Below are 18,756 nucleotides of genomic sequence, written 5' to 3'. Positions count from 1 at the left end.
TTTAAAATAAATCACAACAAATCGGCTTTGTAAGCTATGACAACTTTACCACATAAGTTCGACTAGGTGGTGCATTTAATTTGTAAAAATATTAAAGAAAAGACTTGTTGGAACAAGGGTTATAGCGCAGGCTAGCTGGTGAACGGTCATATTTATAAACTTCGATACAAAAGGGGGGGGGGGGGGGGGACAGACACGACTTTGAGATGTAGCTCAATGTGCATGTTTTGTCTTACAGAGACACGAGGTGAGCTGGTTGCTGCTTTGAAAAAGAAGCACGTGGCCATCCCAATGATATTGGACTCAAGGTTCGAGGTATATGTGCGCCTTTAAACTGTTTTTCTTACCTCATTCTTAGACTCTGTTCAGAACCAGCGGTCTTAAGTTCGTCTTTTGTGTACCTTTTTCAAATCGGCACCATACTTCACTTCTGTTACTAGTGGGCAGTAATTGTGGGTAAAATTGCAGGGTTGGGCTAAGGAATATCTTGCATTTTGTTCGCCTCATGAGTAATTGTGTCCATTCATTATGGCTGGTCAGGACTATTTGTATAGACTTTTTAGAGCGCAGCTCTTAGGGGCCCGTTTCCGGCTTGAGCGGCGTCGGCGTCGCCGTCGCCGTCGCCGTCGCCGTCGCCGTCGCCGTCGGCGTCGGCGTAACCGCGCGGTGCATCATGGGAAATGTCCCATAATGCACCGCGCGAGCCCCCCACCGGGGTCACGTGACTTTGTGGGGGGGCACGTGACCCCCCGAGGTCACGTGACCCCCCGAAGTCACGTGACTCCCCTGAGGTCACGTGACCCCCTCCTCGAGGTCACGTGACCCCCCGAGGTCACGTGACCCCCGGCGATGTCGCGTGACCCCCCGATGACGTCATCGACACTAATGACGTAACCGGCATCCACATCGTCATCGTCATCATCACTGATGACGTCGACATCAGTGATGATGACGATGACGATGCGGATGCCGGTGACGTCATCAGTGATGATGACGATGACGATGTGGATGCCGGTGACGTCATCAGTGATGACGACGATGACGATGTGGATGCCGGTGACGTCATCAGTGATGATGACGTCATCAGTGACGATGACGATGTGGATGCCGGTGACGTCATCAGTGATGATGACGATGTGGATGCCGGTGACGTCATCAGTGATGATGACGTCATCAGTGATGATGACGATGACGATGCGGATGCCGGTGACGTCATCAGTGATGATGACGATGACGATGTGGATGCCGGTGACGTCATCAGTGATGATGACGATGACGATGTGGATGCCGGTGACGTCATCAGGGATGATGACGATGACGATGTGGATGCCGGTGACGTTACCGACATCCGCATCGTCATCGCCATCATCACTGATGACGTCATCAGTGACGTCACTGATGTCGTCACCGGCATCCGCATCGTCATCGTCATCATCACTGATGACGTCACCGACATTCGCATCGTCATCGTCATCATCACTGGTGAAGTCATCAGTGACGTCACTAATGACGTCATCGGTACCCGCATCGTCATCGTCACTGATGATGTCATCAGTGACGATGACGATGCGGGTACCGATGACGTCAGTGATGACATCATCGGCATTGGGGGTCACGTGACCCCCAAGGTCACGTGACCCCCCCTGGTTAGTCTAACCCCCCCCCCCAGCGCCCTTCCCTCCTCCTCCTCAAGAGCTGCGCTCCAATTCGGCGTTACAGGGAGTTGTAAGCGGCTTTCACTTTTTTTTAAAATTGCTTGCTATTCTGTTAAACAGATCCGGTGGGTAGATAGGCTCTATGAAAGTGGACGACAAGCCGCACTTTAACACACAAAGAGCCGCAGCTTGGCCACTCCTGGTCTCGATTGTGCTGTAGCCGAAGTTGTCCGTCTTCGATTTTAAGAGATACTCTCCTGCTTGTTTCTTGACCGCATTATATCTGAATTTGACCCTGTTCAGTCTTACGAGGCGTCCTCACCTGCTCTAAGTCTCAATCTCGTTGTACTCGAAGGTGCATCTCTTCTCCACTATCGCAAGACGTCCTCGTTTGTTTGGCGTCCTGCTTGCGTTGCAGCCAAAGTTTCCTCTTTTGAATCTTTTCATCCGCTTCGACGGTCCTCTTGTTGCTACTTTCCTCTCTAGCTTTCAACTAACATGTTTCATGTTGTTCCGAAGTGCCCTAGGCACTTTGCTGTCGCTGTGCCTCAGCACACTTGCGTGTATGTTCCTCTGGTGAGACCTGCTTTCGCATACCGACAACGATAGATAGTGCTAAAGTCTGGTTCGCAGAGCTCTCCTCAGATGTGGCTATGCGCGAGTGCGACCAGATGTGACTCTCATTGCTATGGCAACAACGGCGTTGAGTCACTGGCACGTGCATCAACGCAGCTCTTGCCTGTACCCAGTAACTCTTTCGCAAATGCTTGCCCCTGTGTGCTCCTAGTGAAGCGGATACGGTGCCCGGCTTAGACCCCAACAGTTGTGGGTTTGAGGCACAGTGCCGGCGGCATGTTTTTCTTTTCTGAATTATAATGTGCCGGCGCATGCTGTTTTCAAAAGCAGTTACGAATCCTCTGATCAATGGAGGCCTAGACTCTAAGAAAAAGTGAGTACCCCCCCTAGTCATCATGCGTTTTGACGGCTGTAACTACCCCACAGGCTTACTTAACTACTCACTGGGCTCGAGCCATTGAGCGTTACCACCCTGTTGGCAAGTGACAAGCATGGGGTAGTCACGTTTTATAAACTCGTGAATTGGACATTCAAGTGTATGCAGTCGTTCAATAGTAAAAGTCACTTCAAAAATCTCAAAAAGTACTTGAAACTTGTTTTCTTTGTGCCGTTGGTTACCATTTATTCAAATTTGAACCGGTCGAAACAGGCGTGTGGCTCAGTTCACCTAAACTGGCAGAAAACAAACATTGCCAAAGAGTAGAGGCAACCTTAATAGGCACCTACTAAAACCCGAGGCCGATAAAAAGTATCGCGGTTGTCCTTTTTGGTTCCGTCGCGGGTTTTACCATGTACTGCTAGTAAACAGCTGGCAGCTGGCGCGTGCTCGAGGAAATTAACCAAATCTCTAGAAAAGCACAGGAAGCTACGCACAGGCGTGAGTTGACTGGAATGTTCGCCGGACGAGATACTCTTGTCGTCTTTTATTGTGCTGTTCAGTAAAGAGCGTGCTCTCATTAAAGCTGTGATCGGTCAGTTCTGCGTGCAGATCAGTTGCAAATGGCCTCCTCGGCTCCACCGAACTTGCACGCCTCAGAGCCTTTTATACTGGGAGAGTTCGGCGGTTCTTTTATCCAGCCGCCAGCCTCGCAGCACTGATCAAACAGTCTGGCAACTGTGCGCATCCGCCATGATGTGCCTTGCCGTCTAGCTTGATTGCACCTTTGCATTTAATTGTATTATAATTATAACCTTAAGTTGCAAGCTTCACCCTTGTTTGGTGTAAGGCTGGTGGCGGCTGATAAAACCCGTTAGCCCGACTGACTCGAGCCGGCAGTCGGCTCGCTAGAGTCCATGGAGCGAGAGACGACGATGAAAATGATCGTTCTGCGCTGCGCTCTGCCAGACGTTAGATGAAAAAGAAATGGGGAGCTGCAGTGCCGTTGGGTGCTCGAACAACGCGAAAAACGGGTTCAGGATGTACCGGCTGCCGCAAGGAAAAGAAAACCGCGCAAGGCACAAGATCTGGGAAACCAAGAAGGGCTGACTGGAAGCCGAGCTCTCGATTGTGCGAGGTAAGTTTATGGTTAACGTATGATTAACGTAACAAAATGCTTGATTTTTCGACTTTCTCCTTACGCCAACAAAAGCGCAAACGGCAAAACCTACACGCGTATACATCGCATGTCAATGGGGACCCACTCGCCGGGAGGCACATCATGGCGGAAGCGGCGCCCGTTTAGTCCGCTAGACCTAGCGGGCCGTAAGCCCCTCCCACCCGCCGAACTCTCCCAGTATAAAAGGCTCTGGCACGCCTGCCATACCCAATTTTTTTGCTTTCAAGTGCAGTGAAGTATGAAGCATTGAACACAACGACTGAGGCCGGACAGGACGAACGTACACAGATATCTGGGATCATGCCCGTGTATTTCGGTATTTCCCTGTCTTGGGATATATGATTCGCCTTCACTGGCTCATTTGGCACATTTCATCGAGCATACTCGATAAAAAAATGCTTCAAACAAGTGTGTGTCATCCAAGGTGGAGTACTTTGAAGGGGACTATGATTTCAGGCCTTTCGGCACGCGTTCCTTTTACCTATATAAAGGATTCCAAGTAAATTTCCAAAAATAAGGCGTTGGCAAACATACACGTGCTATTTAATTTAGATTTTTTTAAATAAAAAGTACTGCTGGAGAAGCCAGCAGGTGCAGCGCAGAGAACTATGTTCTCGGCGTTCTTTCATGCTTGAGGCCGGTTCAGACACTTGCGTTTGAATGCGTTTGACAGCGTTGCGTCGAGAACCGAAAGCGACTCACCGGCACATCTGTGCTTCGTATGAAGCATAATATCCAATTCAAGGAATCGTATTGGCACGCGATATAAGCAGCAGGGATGTCCTGCTGCCGCAACGCAGTCAAACGCAACTGTCTGAACCAGGCCACTAGGCTTCAGATAATTTATCACACGTATCTCGCGTTCGCTGTAGGTGAAGGGGCAGATTGATACTTTAGACCCATGTTACGGATAAAAAAAAAACAGGACGCGGGATGGCCAAAAAAACGTGTTTTTCGTTTAAGGCTCGTCAAATTATGAGGCGCTGGAGAAATGCAGCCCTCTGCGTTAAGTCCTTATTTCGAACTCTTTTTGCTCGCCTTCCGCCCATTGAAAAGCATGCGGGAAGGGCCTTAGAACGCAGCTGGTATCGCTGCGCCGCAGCGTTCTTCCGCATCAAAAAGTTCGTCTGCTTTCCATATCACCGAGCAAAGCACCGTGGGAACTCATTGACGTAACTCACGGGTGCAAACCTCTCCCAAGAAACATGGACGCTGCGCGGCACAAGAAAAGACGAGAACACTACGCTCGCATGCACAAGTTGTTGTTGTTGTTGAATTATGTTTATTGATGAGATGAGTGGTTCGGCTGTCTTGGTGGGGTGGCCTGAGACAGGAAGGAGGGGCATGGGGTTTTAGGGGGAAAAGGAAATGAATGATGTGAAAAAAAAAGAAAAAAAATTAAATGTGATGATGGGTCCCCGTCTCCCTGATGTAGCTCATCAGGAAATCAAGGACTGCTTTTCTGTGCTGCGGTGTTCCCTGGGGTCGGGACCACTCCTCGAGCGTCGCCGGTCTGTCCTCTTCCCGAAGAGATTGGATCGCTTTCTTCCTCAGCCGTTCCAGGCCTGCACAGTCCCAGAGGAGGTGGCGTAGTGTGGCTGTGTTGTTCCCAGCGCAGGCCTTGCATCTGGAGCCCTCGATGTCGACGAGCCCGAAGCTCGCTTGTTTGGCCGGTGTCAATGCTGTTCCGGTCCTGATCCGTCGGACTCGGACAGCTTCCCATCTGGTATAGCTCGTTGGCATGTTGTCTTCTTGTGACGGCAGCAACCCTCTGAGGTAGGTAGGCCTTCCCCGCCTGCCTGGCAAGTTCAGCCTGTTCCTCCGGGTCTACCGTGTTATTCGTTTCAGAATGAGAGGTCGGGCCAGTCGCGGAGCCGTGAACTATTTCTTCCGCTGCGGCCCTGTGTGCCCTCTCATTCCCGGGGATTTCGCTGTGCCCGGGAAGCCATGTGATGTGCGGTCGGTGCCACGCATGCGAAGCTCCGTCGCCACTTTCTTAATCTTTTTTATTGTTCGGCCCTTTGGTCTGCTGCTGCGTGTTGCGTTAATCGCTGCTTGCGAGTCTGTAAAAATTCTGGCGTGAGGTGCCGTCGCGCTCTTTCCTGCGATATCCTGGGCCGCCGCCAATATCGCCCTCAATTCGGCCTCCCTCACCGTCGTGCCTGACAACAGTAATTCGGTTTGTGTCCTGCCTCTCCTTGCGTCGTGCCAGGCAGATGTCACTTTGTCATTGTTCTTTGCGGCGTCGGTGTACCGCACTTCTTCATTTGGCGCATGTGTTTCGCACCATGCCGCGTGCATCTTAGCGGCTCTAGCCCTCTTCCCTTGGTTCAAAACTTGAGGCAGAGGCCGATGATCCGTTATCACCTCGTCCTGCCACGGAGGTAGCGCCTCTTCCAATGGCGTCTTGTTGCTTGTCTCGTATCCTAGGTCTTGCAGGAATCTACGTCCATGTTTAGTGCGCTCTAGCCTTTGAAACTGAGCGATTGCTTGGGTTTCGGCCCTGTCTTTTATGTTGTTCATTTGTGCTTCCTTTTCTAGCATTTCGAGTGGCGTGTATTTGGGAAGGCCCGTGACTACTCGCCTCGATTGGTTGTTAAGTCTCTCGAGTTTTTTTCCATTGCGTCTGGTTGAGATTCAGCCAGTTGCAACTGTACAGTGCTCGTGACGTGAGAACGGCCTCTGTGAGGATACGCAGAGCCTTTTCATCTGCTCCCCAGGACTTACTTGTTGTTTTCTTTATGAGCTTGAGACCCTGAGCCCACGTCGTTTCCATCTCCGGGATCCATCTCGTGCTTCTTGCAGTCTGCTCGAAGGTGACTCCTAGGATTCTGATATGTGGCTTTTTTCCGATTTCTTGTCCATTGAGTTCTAGCCGTACTGAGCCTGCTATTCCTTTCCTGTGGTCCCTAGGGCGAGCGACCATCATATATTGCGTTTTCTCTGATGACGCTTCCATCCCCACCTCTGCGAGGTAGGTGGCTACTTCATCTATGCCCCGCTGCATCGTGCTCTCTTGTTCCCCCAGGGATCCCCCTCGGGTCCAGAGCGTCACATCATCCGCATAGATGGTGAATCCCAGCCCTTCGATGACTCGAAGCCGAGCTGGGAGACCCGCCATTACCATATTGAAAACTGACCGGCGATAGAACTGCCCCCTGTGGCACTCCTCTTTTAATCGGCGTTTCTGGGCCCATGGTCCCTCCGATCTTCACCTGGAACCTCCTGTCGCGCAGGAAGTCTCGTATAAAGTTCAGAGTTCTTCCACGGATGCCGCATGCTTTTGCCTCCCGGACGACTGCCCAGTGCGGCACTGAATCAAACGCCTTGCGTATGTCCAGGGCGACCACGAGCCGTGGGTCTTGTTTGTCTTTTTCAACCAACACCTCTTCATAGAGCAACCTGAGGCTATCTTGTGTCCCCATTGCTTCGCGAAAGCCCGTTTGCCGGGGATGCAGGCGTTCGTGTTTTTCCAAATACCATTGTATCCTTCTGAGCACGATTTTCTCCATCGTCTTGCAGATATTAGATGTTAGAGATACAGGTCTCATATTTTCAATGCGATCAAGCAGTTTGCCGGGCTTGGGTATTGGAGTGACCCACGAGAGTTTCCAGGCTCTCGGTAGAATACCCTCTTCCCATACTGTGTTGTACTTGTCGAGAAGTTTCTGCATCGATTCTTCCGGTAGGTTCCTGAGAGCTTGGTACGTCACCCCGTCCGGGCCAGGAGCACTACCGGTCCTCGCCGTGTAGATTGCCTCGATTAGTTCTCCCATATTTAGTGGGTCTTCCATTCCTTCCTCTTCTGGCGTGCGAATGTCCATTGCAACCGGTCTCTGGTTTGCGCTATCATCTTCTTGGGGAAAGAACAATTCTCCAGCCCTGATCGCCATCTCTGACTCGCTGATATTGAGCTTGAGGGCCAGGTTCTGCGCAGCGTTTCTTGTCTTGCGCTTTGCTCCGTTCAGTCCCTTGTAAGTTCTCCAAGCTCTTCCCAGCCCGTTTCGTGCGTTGAAGGACCCGCAATGGGACCTCCACCTCTCGCGACCGAGCTGTTTAGAGTACTGCCTCGCTTTCGCTGCTGCTCGTTTGAGCTTGATTTTTAGATGCAGTGTCCTGTTCTTTCGGTACCGCTGCAGTGCTTGTAGACGGCTGGCCCAGAGGTTTAGTAGGTGATTGTCCGGTGTTGGGTCTCCAGGCTTTACTAGAACTTCCGTCTTCGCTTCGCTCAGAGCCGTCCGAATGCACTCCTCGATGTCTCGGCTGTCCTCTGTCTCAAGCAGTTCCCTAAAACGATCCCATTTGACTACTGGTTTTTGTTCTTTGCCTCTGTTGCGTTGTTCGTGATGGATTTTCATTTCTACCGGAAAGTGGTCACTGCCAAGGTTGTCTCTCCACGTTGACCAGTCGAGCACTAGGCTTGAAGTGGCCCAGGAGAGGTGCGGGGTGGAGTCTTTTTGCCTACTGTGCATTCCAATCCTTGTCTTAGTTCCCGGCTCGTTGCAAAGTGTAAGGCCCGCATTTTTCATTGCGCGTTTAATTTGACGGCCTTTTCTAGTGCTGTTGGAGTACCCCCAATCTTTGTGTCGAGCGTTGAAGTCCCCGGCTATTACAATCGGATCCCCTTCGGCTAGACCGACAAGTTCGCCTATCCATGCCGTTGCTTCCTTGTCATCTTCCGTTGCCGTTCCTGGTCTTATATAGACGGAGGCTAAAGTCATCCTCTTCCGTTTGTGACTGAGTCTTACGGCTACCACTTCTCTGTTGCCAGTGCAAAGTGACGCCGCATCGAGCTGAGCATGTGGTATGTGCCGCAGGACTGCTACTGCTGCCCAGCCTTTCTTCGTCTCTGGGTTCCTTTCGCTCGGCCTTGGCGTAGTTACTATGGTCGGGTTCGTGTAGAAACTATAACAGGGGAACGTTAGGGTCGGGGTTCGTGTTTCTTGAAGAAGGAGTACATCCGGCGGCGACTGTCTCTCGAATCTCAACCTCAGCTCTGCACTTTTGGTCGAAAATGTGCAGCAATTCCATTGAAGAGTGCGGGTCTGTTCCGTGGTGGCCTGTCCTGTACTGCTATGGGAGTTACTTCCCATGTCGCAGCAACGCCAGCTCCTTCTTGATCTCTCCGATGGCCTCGAAGATCATCTTGAAGCCGATGTGTACGTCGTTCTTGAGTTTATTCATCTCTTTCTCGGCGTCGAAGTCTGATGCCTGCTGGCTTGGCTGTTGTCGTTGGGTAGATTTCGCCCATTCCGGTATCCATGTGGGAAGCTCGTCTTGATTGTTTTTCCCCGATGCCTTGGGTCGCTCCGTGATGGACTTGGCAGCTGCAGCGTAAAGGGCCGCCCACACTAGCGAGAAAACGCGCGTGGCACGCCGATCGCGGCAAGTAACAAAATGTCGCCGAAGCACAGTCGGCGCCACGAGCGCGTGCAGAGACACGCCCTTTATCTTCCCGCTTAACCGATTTATCGGCGCGCCGGGCGCGTTTTCTCGCTAGTGTGGGCGGCCCTTAACTCTCATTATTTTGCGCCGGAGGTTTGGGTGTCATCTTCTTTTTGTCGGGAATTCTTCTTTTTGGACAGTCGTTACTGGTGGCCGGATGTGGGCCGTCGCAGTTACGACATTTTGGTTCTCGGTCGCACTCGTCCATTCCTTCGTCGTGCACGTTCCCGCACTGACCGCACCTTCGTTCTTTGCGAGGGCAGACATCCGCCTTATGCCCGAGCTCGTGGCAGCTAAAGCACACGATCGGGCGCGGGCGGTATTCTTTCACGCTCAAGATTGCTTGGCACAAGACGACCTTCTTGGGCAGTGTGTTACCTTCGAAGGTAACTAACACCGCACTTGTGCCTTTACCCATAAGTCGGGCAGCAATAATCCTTGCCTTGTCGCATTTCATGTCTGCGAGCAGCGGCTCTGGTGTCTCTTCGCTGTTGTCTCCCGGGGGGTATATGACACCGCGGATCTGGTTCTTCTCCATTGCTCTGTAGGGGCAAACTGTATACTGCTTGCCGTTTTTCTCTATTGCCTTAAGCCGTAGCAGCTTTTCTGCCGTGCATTCTTCTTGCGTAGTGAGCGTAATAGTGTTGGTCTTTGTCTGATACTGGATTTTGAAATCCTCTTGGCTTTCGATTCCTGCCGTTTCCGCAGCCTGCCTGATGTCCCTGGCTCTGAAGCCATTTACTGCCTCCTTACATACCGACTTAAGGACAATGGCCCTGGTAGTTTTACTCTCTGGCCTCTCATCGATGGACACAGCAGCGGCTTTCTTCTCGGGTTCTTCGATTGACGGCAGCGAGCGTTTACGGCGGCGCCTGTTCTGGACTAGTGTCCAGGAGTTGTCCTCGATATTTTCCGCCAAAAGAATGGCTTCTGTCCAGTTAGGTTTAGCATTTTGGCTCTTTAGCGGGGTCTTTGTCAATTGTGCTGCTTGAGCAATCGTGGGATATTCTTGTCCAAGGCATGAGCACACCTTTTCTGCTGCGGTTGGTTGCGCGTCTTTTCCTTGCTGTGTGGTAGCGAGGTAGGTCAAAAAGCTTACGGAGCCTTCCGATATCTTCCTTCGCAACTCCAAATTCGTTCAATTTGTCGAGGGTGTTCAGGTCCAGTACAATTTGGAGGCCTTCCGTCGATGGGCCCGCCGTGGTCGTGGTTGTTCCTGTAGCAGCAGCCTGAGTTTCCGTGCCTCGCATTCCAGACGTTAGGTTTAGCGAGGTGTCCATAGTCTCAGGTTCCATATTCACCAAACTGGTCCCTCCCGGATCCAAAATCGACGGTCGGAGGGTGGCGGGGGGTTGCCCTTGATCCATGGGGCCCTTTTCAGGGGCGCGAGTGCCTTTTAAACTCGGAGTTATAAATATATGTCGGCGAAGCTAGAAAAAACACGTCCGTTAGCCATGCACAAGAAGGAGCTGGCTAAGCTTGTTGAGGACGAAAAAAACATGATCGCCTATGTGGACGCCAGCATCTCCTCTATGGGTTGGGCAACAGCAGCCACATACATCCAAGGGAATGCGACCTGGACAGAGACTCAAGGTAACCCTCGAGGCCACCCCACGCCGGGTTTCGCCGAACGGGAGGCGGTGTTGCAAGCCATCCGAGGGGCAGTACCCCATCTACAAGACAAACAACAGCTAATCGTCTATACCGACTCGCAAGACACCATCAGAGAACTCAAGAAATGCAGGTCCTCTTCTAGCCAAATCATTGACGCTATCTTCGCCTTCGCGATCTCACTATACAGATCCAAGAAAATTCAAATTAATGTCAAGTGGACTCCCGGGCACGAAGGCATTTCGGGCAACGAGCTAGCCCATGAGGCTGCACAGCAGGCGATGAGGAATCTCACACAACCGTCCCTGTTGTCTCAGTCCTCTACGGCAGGCTCAACACCACAGCAACAAGACACTGAGCTTCCCCCATACGATCCAAGGGAGGAACTCAGGTTAGCCCAGAAGACACGAAAACATCTTCTGGCAAGATCATGGACCCCAGAACAACATCCTCTCCCTAGGGAAGAATTCAAGAGAAAAGAATCGGTGATCCTCCGCCGCATACGCACAGGAGGGGCTGTCACACCCAGGTTCAGATACCAAATGGACCTGGCAAGACTTAAGAAACAACAACCCAACGCTGTCCCCCGATGCCAGCGGTGTCAAGCCGAGGAATCCATTCCCAGACTTAAACACATACTCTGGGAATGTGTGGCCCTCTCCACCCTGAGAACGCTCATCTTCAGTAAGATGGCGAATGACGAAAGACCTTCAAAACTGCAGGACTGGACGCACCCAGCGGGCGACACCTCACGCAAGACCAGGATCCTCAGATCTCTCTTAGAGTATATTTCTGAGGGAGACCTGGGAAACTCCATCTAACACCTTTAACCGAGGAGACGATGCCAAGCCTTAAGGCCACCGTGTCATGAAAACTTCGAGTCTCCGGAGATATATCTTTTTTCCTTAAATAAACGTATTCACCACCACCACCACGGCACCACCTCGCCGTCACCATGGCAACGAACGCCGAATGAATAGAAGCACGCACGGTACCGCTGCGTGAAGCCAGCAACAGCTGACGCCATTTTACGAACGCCGTCTGCTAGCCAAAGCCAAACGCGGTGTGTCAGATCAATCGCCTCCGCCGGTGCGCCGTTGGCAAAGACGACGAAGCTGAGACACGCCGACGGCGATCGAGTAAGCAACAACACCGCGGGACGACTGCAACGGAGGCATTTATTCGGATCAAAGGCCGGCTTCGCCGGTGCGCCGCTAGCAAAGACGACAAAGCTGAGCCACGCCGACGGCGAATGGGCGAGCAACAGCACCGCGGGACGACTAAAACTGCGGCAGTTATTGGGATCAAAGGCGCGAAATAAGCAAGAACAATTTTTATTTGAATCATAACACGCGATATCCAAGTTGGGGACCACATACCTATGCTGGGTCTTTCCTGTGAACTTTTTACAGAGACACGGGGTGCCGCATTCAAAACAGAGCTCCGTTTGCAAAATACGGGGGCCCTGAAAAGGGCCGTTTAGACTGCTACCAGAACCTATAACTGACGTAACGAGCACTTGACGAGCGGTTGGCGCATAAGTCGTCTTTATGCACGCAGGCGGGCGACGGGCTCAGCGCAGCGAATCACTCGAAGTCACCGGGGCCGTCAGAATCCTCGTCCTTCGCACAATAGGGAAGGTCCCTGTCTGCGTCGGGGCTGTAGATTTTGGCGGCCGCGGCGACGAACGACTGGAATCTATCAGTGTTTCTGCGCGCCTTCTCTCTCCTCCAAAACATGAACTTTGCAAGGTGACCAGTGAAATAGTGGCTCTCGCGCCGTCCAGATGGAAGAGAATTTTTGACGTGGGCCTAGGTGCCCTCCACCGTATTGGAGGAGGAGGAGGACAAAACATATTTATTAAGCGTTTTACGCTGTGGGGTGGATCCTCAATTCAGGTACCCATGTGCCGTCGTGGCTCGATCGGCCCTCTCCACCAGCAAGAGCTGATCTTGAGGGAGGGAGCTGGACAGCAGTGTCTCCCACTGCTCCGGGGTACACTCTAAGAAAAAAAGGAGGAGAAAGGTAGCAACAGCGACTGTTCCTCCTTGCTGCGGACAAGTTGCCCAGAGAAGGGAGTAACGGCAGTTCAGATCAAAGGAGGAGGGCGAGTTCCTCCTTGTTCAGTTGGCGCAGGGGTAAAACATCGCGCTCCTGACGAAGTGGTCAAAGGTTCGATTCCCAAAAAAGCAAGTTTTTTTTTTTTTTTTTCGTAAAGTTTTTTTTTTTATTCTTTTTTTTTTTTTACCAAAACACACATAAACAAACCCAGACCGATGAAAGGAAAATTAAAGACCTTATTATTCACCGAGACGTTTTCCTTCATCTCCAGGCAGACCGGAGAAAGCTTTCGCCCTCCCGACTCATCTTCTTTCGGTTCCGTTTTTCGAGCACATCGCGCACGTTGTTTAATAAATTAATGTTGAGTTGATTGAGCTTCGGCGGCAGCGAAGGCCGCCTGTAATTCCGTCTTCTAGTCCAAACGTGGAGAACATTTCGGTTGCATTGACGTTTTTACCACTAATTTTATCAAACGAGCAAACGAAGCCGCCAGAAACAGCGAAGTTCCGGAGCAGTGCCAGCATGCGCTACATACACTGGGTAAGACGGCCGTCTCCGATTTGCGGGACACACAGGACACACGCGGAACTACAGCAGCGAAACCACGAGGAACTGTGTCGACGTTTTCGACGTTATGGAAATCGCGGGAACTGCGTCCACGGCAGGCAGGTTTTCCTGCCGGCTGCCTGGGTGCCTTCCGTCCGTGCTGAGTTCGGTTCTGTTGTCCCGTGCCGAGTGCCAACCGGCGTTCAACGTGATTCTGTATTTCTGCGTGTCAGCGACATCGTGATGGCAGTGTTGTGGGTTGTGAACAGAAGACTGGAATTATCGCCGATGTGACCGTGTGTTGGCGTATCAGCGGTGTAACAACAAGATGAGATGACGTAAACTGTCGGGCATTGATGCCGCTGGTCGGGCCGTGATCGGAGGGGGCGGGGTGTCGCAGGATGACATTCCGCTTTACATTAAAGAGTTTAAAACCACTTGAGGGATTAGGTGCAGTCGATCGACGTGAGGATAGTCATGTTGGAACGCTGGTCTGAACGGTAAGCTCCTATCGTACAGTGGCCAATGTGACTGTCGGTCCCCGAGAGCGATTTCGCTCTGGGGAAAAGATTGAACCAACTGAACAGTACGAAAGTATGACGGAAAGTACGTATATTTACAATGAAAGTTTAGCATAAAAAAAAAATAAAACAGGTAAAATCGAGAAAAAAAACGCTATCCTTTATTTTACTGTTTAAATATATTACGGTTCCTGTAGAAACTGCCCTCCAAGTGGCGCGCTGGGGTGAGCGCTAGAAGTTTTCGAGCTCGCAACGGCGTAGCTCCGTACACTTAACAGTTGCCGCAAGTCGCGGCTTTGACCCATAGAGATTATACATACTAACTCTAGAGGAAAAGGTCCGCCATTTTCCCATACATTCTGGCTGCCGCAAGCGGCGGATCATGCAGGCAGACCCTCGGGGTCCCAAACACGGTTACATCATCAGAGCAGTTTCGTGAACTTCAACAATCCACGAACTTACCGGTAGAAAGATATTCGCGTTCCTTTCGAAGCTTTCTTTTTGAAAAGCGCGCAGATGTACGGCCTCGCGTTAACGCTAAACTAAACCATATACCCGGCTTCGCCGGTGGGGCGCGGCTGGGCGCGGTTGAGGAATACGAAACTGCGCAACCACCAGATTTCCGAGATTTCGACAGAAGGGAAGTTAATGCAGCGTAATGAGTTTATTGCTTTTTATAAGCGTTAGAATAGCTCATAATTTAGTTTACAACGTTAAATTATTACTGTTTATATTGCTGAGAGTTTTCACTCTTCGCGTTACTATGGCAACGTTGCTTTCTTTCTCTCGTGTTCTGTCGCTCTCTTTTGCGTTCGTTCACTCGGGACCCAGGATGTCGGCGCACGGGATTTGCCACTTCTCCTCACCCACCTTTACCCCCTGCTTTGACCAGCTTTGACTGCATTCAAGTTGATCGAAAAGCGATTTCTCTGCCCGTGAAGCATCACTTCCAGCTGAGTGAATATCCGCTCTACAAAGATTAATTCAAGACGGCAATTGCAGCCGTGCGCGAACAGCACAAATAGAAAAACAAACACTTCAATATAAATACTGGCTACGAAGGGCCGTGCGGGAAAACAAACTCATCGCTTGGAACCACATTGGAGCGGCTCGATTTATTGGCTTTCAAATAATTACGGCATGATCGAGCGTTTTTTTTAAATAAGAGATTCATCCCCTGAGCCATTAAAAATAGTCTCAGATGTATGACATTGCTGGAAAAAAAGGAACATGTTCGGAATATTTTTTATTGCTTCGGGAGTCACCGAAAAATTCGGTACGTTCAAAACGACCAGTATAAAAGACGGAAACGCTGGGCTCGGAAGTAGTGATAAGGTAGTGTGCTGTTGTATTGATGCTATTGATGTTAGTATGTGCGATGCCTGTGTATGCGCTCAATATATATATGTTCACCTGATGCTTGTAGTGTGCGTAACATGTCTACATGTGTTAGAGATTCCCGAAGAAAAGAAAAAGGCAATTGTGGCGTAAGAAAATAAAAAATTTTTTGTAAAACATGAATTAGGCGGTACCTAGCGCCACCTAGCCTAGCTACTAGCGATTACTCGGCTTGACCCTGCCATCTGGTGGCACGCGATTTAACATCCTTTTACGCTACGCGGCTACGCCATAATTTCGTGTTACCGTGCTGAGATAAGCCAAGATGTTGCTTCGGATTTGCTTTTTTTTTGAGAGCGGCTTTTGGTTTTGCGGGCGAATGATTTTCACTCCTCCGTGATGTGCGGTTGACGCAACGGTTGACGAAGGAATTGTGGCTCGAGGAATAGCAAAGGTAAGACATAAAGTGCGCGAACTGGGTGCCGGTTGTCTCCGTTGAACATCGCACTGCTGACGATGAGAAGACTGAGTGACTGCATGCTTTCGAAACGCGAGTTTCTTTACGTGCAGAGTAGAGAAACTTCAGAAATAAATACAGTTCGCGGAAAGCTCGTGTTACGTTTTTATTTGCTGCTCCTCTCGCTTCGTACAATAGACTTAGTGTTCTCGTTAAGCCTTATCGAGCTCGATTTGCTCGATTCGTGGCCGCCATAATGAGATGCAGTCGACAGAGGAACTTTTGCTCCCCTGCTTAAAGGACGAAAGTTTCTCCCTTTCTGAAGGAACATATGTGTCAAGAGCGTTCCTCCCTTTAGGGAGGACTATACTGACCCTTTTTTCTAAGAGTGTAGGGGAAGGAAAAGGGGGTGACATGTCTGGGTTGTTGTCGCACTCCCATATGATGTGTCTCAGGGTGCCGGGTTGGTTACAGAATTGACATTGGGCGTCGAATTGTGTGGGGAATAGCAGGTGCATCCTAATTGGATGGGGAAATGTGTTAGTCTGTAGTAATCTGAGTGTGGTTTCCTGACTTCTCGTGAGGGAAGGGTGTGGTGCGGGTAAGGTTCTTCTGTTGAGCCTGTAATGTTGTGTAATTTCTTGATAGGTCGTGAGGGGTGTGGGTTCCAGTATCTCCTCCGTGGCCTGGTGGGCGAGGTCTCGGGCCGTGAGATGGGCGTGTTCGTTGCCTCTCATGGAGGAGTGGGCTGGGGTCCACACAATGTCGACCTGCCTGTCCGGTGCCTTGTTTTCTAGGATACGTAGCGTGACAGGTGCCACCCAGCCCGACTGGAAGCTACGGCATACCTCTTGCGAATCCGTGATTATTGTGGAGGTTTCGGTTTGTGTGAGGGCGAGGGCGATGGCAAGCTCTTCTGTTTCTTTAGCTGTTCCCCGTGGGACGGAGGCGCTGGTCAGGTACTTGTGCCCGTCTGTCACCACGGCCACCATGGCTCGTTTGCCGTTGTAGTTGGCTGCGTCGGTATACGTCGTCGTGGGTATTCTGGAGTATGTCTTATTTAGTGCTCTTGCTCTTGCTGCTCTGCGGCCCTGATGGTGGTTTGGGTGCATGTTTCGAGGGATTGGGTAAACAAAGATGTGTTGGCGCCACGATTCCGAGAGTGCCAGCGGCAGGGTCTGGTCCCGTGGAACCTGCTTGAGTTTAATCAGCAAGTTGCGGCCGGTTTGAGTGTGAGCGAGTCGTGTCTTTTGACTTGACAAGTGGCCCTCAATGAGTTCCCCCCCGGTGTTATGTAGTCCCATACGAAGTAGCTTGTCCGTAGATGCGTTCACGGGTAATCCGATTGCCTGTTTCAGCGTCTTGCGTATGAGCACGTCGAGCTTGTCTTGTTCCGCTTTACTCAGGGTGACGTAGGGAGCAGCGTAAGTTATGCGCGAGAGGACGAAGGCTTGAACTAACCTGACCGTATCGCTCTCTCTCATGCCTCTGTGTCGGTTCGTGGCTCTGCGTATCATATGCATGACTTGCTCAGAGGTTTTACTGAGCTGTTGCACCATTGCGTCGTTCTTGCCGTCCGCTTGAATTAGCAAGCCCAAGATCCTGAGGGACTTGCTTGGCTTGATGTCGTGCCCTTCGAGAGTGACGTGGATATTGTCGTCGTCCTTCTTGGTTCGCCGTGTGTGTGCGCACACCAGTGTTCGGGTCAACAAAGTGCAGCTTGTGGTTAACGGTGAGGTGCGTGAAGCGAGCGTCATCTGCAAGCTTGCGATAGCTCGCCCAACAATCAGTGATTATTCTTGTTCCAGGGTGGACCCACTTGGCTATTAGCCCTAGCAGGGTTTTAGCGTCACGGGTCTCCACGGGAACAAGAAAGCAGCACCCGCTGCCACGCTCCACACCGCCGAAAACCCACTGGCCAGGCCTTAAATGCCCGCGATGGTACTTTCGCCGCCCGAACATTCTCTCGTCTAGTTCTACAGTCACGCCTTCGCCGCCAATCATCTCTGAACGCGTAAAGACGGCAATTACCACAACCTCCCGACAAAGGCTCGTCCAATCAGTTATTGTCTTACTTGCGACATCAGTCTCCCGCTGAATGACGGCGCACGGTAGGTTCTGGCACCAGAGGTAGGTGATCTTCATGAGTTTGGGGAAGCGTCAGGTGCGATGCCTCGAAAAAGGAACCGCTCCGTACCGAGACCTCTCCCGGCTCTGAACCTTGACCGGCTTCCTCTTGGGCACCTCACGAGTCATCCACACACCGAACCTTCACGAATAACCATCCGCAGATCTAGTGCGGACTTGCAGCGTCATCGGAGCTTCGCACTCTGGGCACGGACACGAACCCAGAAGCAGGCCCATGCCCTGAAGCAAATTAACTGCTTCAAGAGGGTCTTTCATGGCGTCATGAAGACGGCACAAGTTAAACGCCATGGCACTGCGACGCTCGCCTCTGAACGAATAAAGCGCCGAGGGGGCTAAACGAGCAGAACTGCGCGCTTGTTTGCATTTATTATTTTTATTTGATCCGCCATTTTATACCTCGTGACACCATTCTAACAAACTCATTGGTTAATCGGTCCGGCCATGTCATCGCGTGACAAAACAAACGCCAATCGTATGACCAGAACGGTTGCCACGGTCGGCATCGTTACAAAGAAGAGAACAGTCGGACCCAACAACAAAGTAAAGTCACAAAGTGAACAAAAAACAAATAAGAAGGGAGCCGTTCTCGGGCGGCGTGTTCTTTGATGAGAAGTGTTGCTCGCAATGGTTACTTGTTTGTTTTCTTTTTTGTTTCTTTACCCTAGAGGGTGCCACGACCCTTATTTGAAGCTGATTAGTTAATTCAATAACAAAGACGCGTTGCAACGCAAGAGGGAGGGAGTCTTGGCGTCAGAATTCTTGAAAAGAAAAGTAAAAATGCACAATATATACCGTTGTTTCGATTTCTTCACGCAGTTGGAAGGTGTTTAAAAAAAATGCTT

General features: G+C 51.0%; 1 protein-coding gene across 1 annotated transcript; it reads left to right on the top strand.

The window, feature by feature from the left end:
- The first annotated feature begins 4,992 nt into the window (after positions 1-4,992).
- On the top strand, positions 4,993-11,710 carry LOC120848827. Its single transcript, XM_040220865.1, has 2 exons — positions 4,993-5,035; positions 10,685-11,710. The coding sequence occupies exons 1-2, from the start codon at positions 4,993-4,995 to the stop codon at positions 11,662-11,664; spliced, it is 1,023 nt and encodes a 340-aa protein (XP_040076799.1). The 3' UTR covers positions 11,665-11,710.
- The last annotated feature ends 7,046 nt before the right edge of the window (positions 11,711-18,756 follow it).

The sequence above is a fragment of the Ixodes scapularis genome, unplaced genomic scaffold (genome assembly GCF_016920785.2).
Source record: "Ixodes scapularis isolate PalLabHiFi unplaced genomic scaffold, ASM1692078v2 PGA_scaffold6__148_contigs__length_123643588, whole genome shotgun sequence".
Classification (NCBI taxonomy): Eukaryota; Metazoa; Arthropoda; class Arachnida; order Ixodida; family Ixodidae; genus Ixodes; species Ixodes scapularis.
The sequence above is the reverse complement of the archived record's forward strand: the minus strand, read 5'-3'. Positions and strand labels throughout refer to the sequence as shown.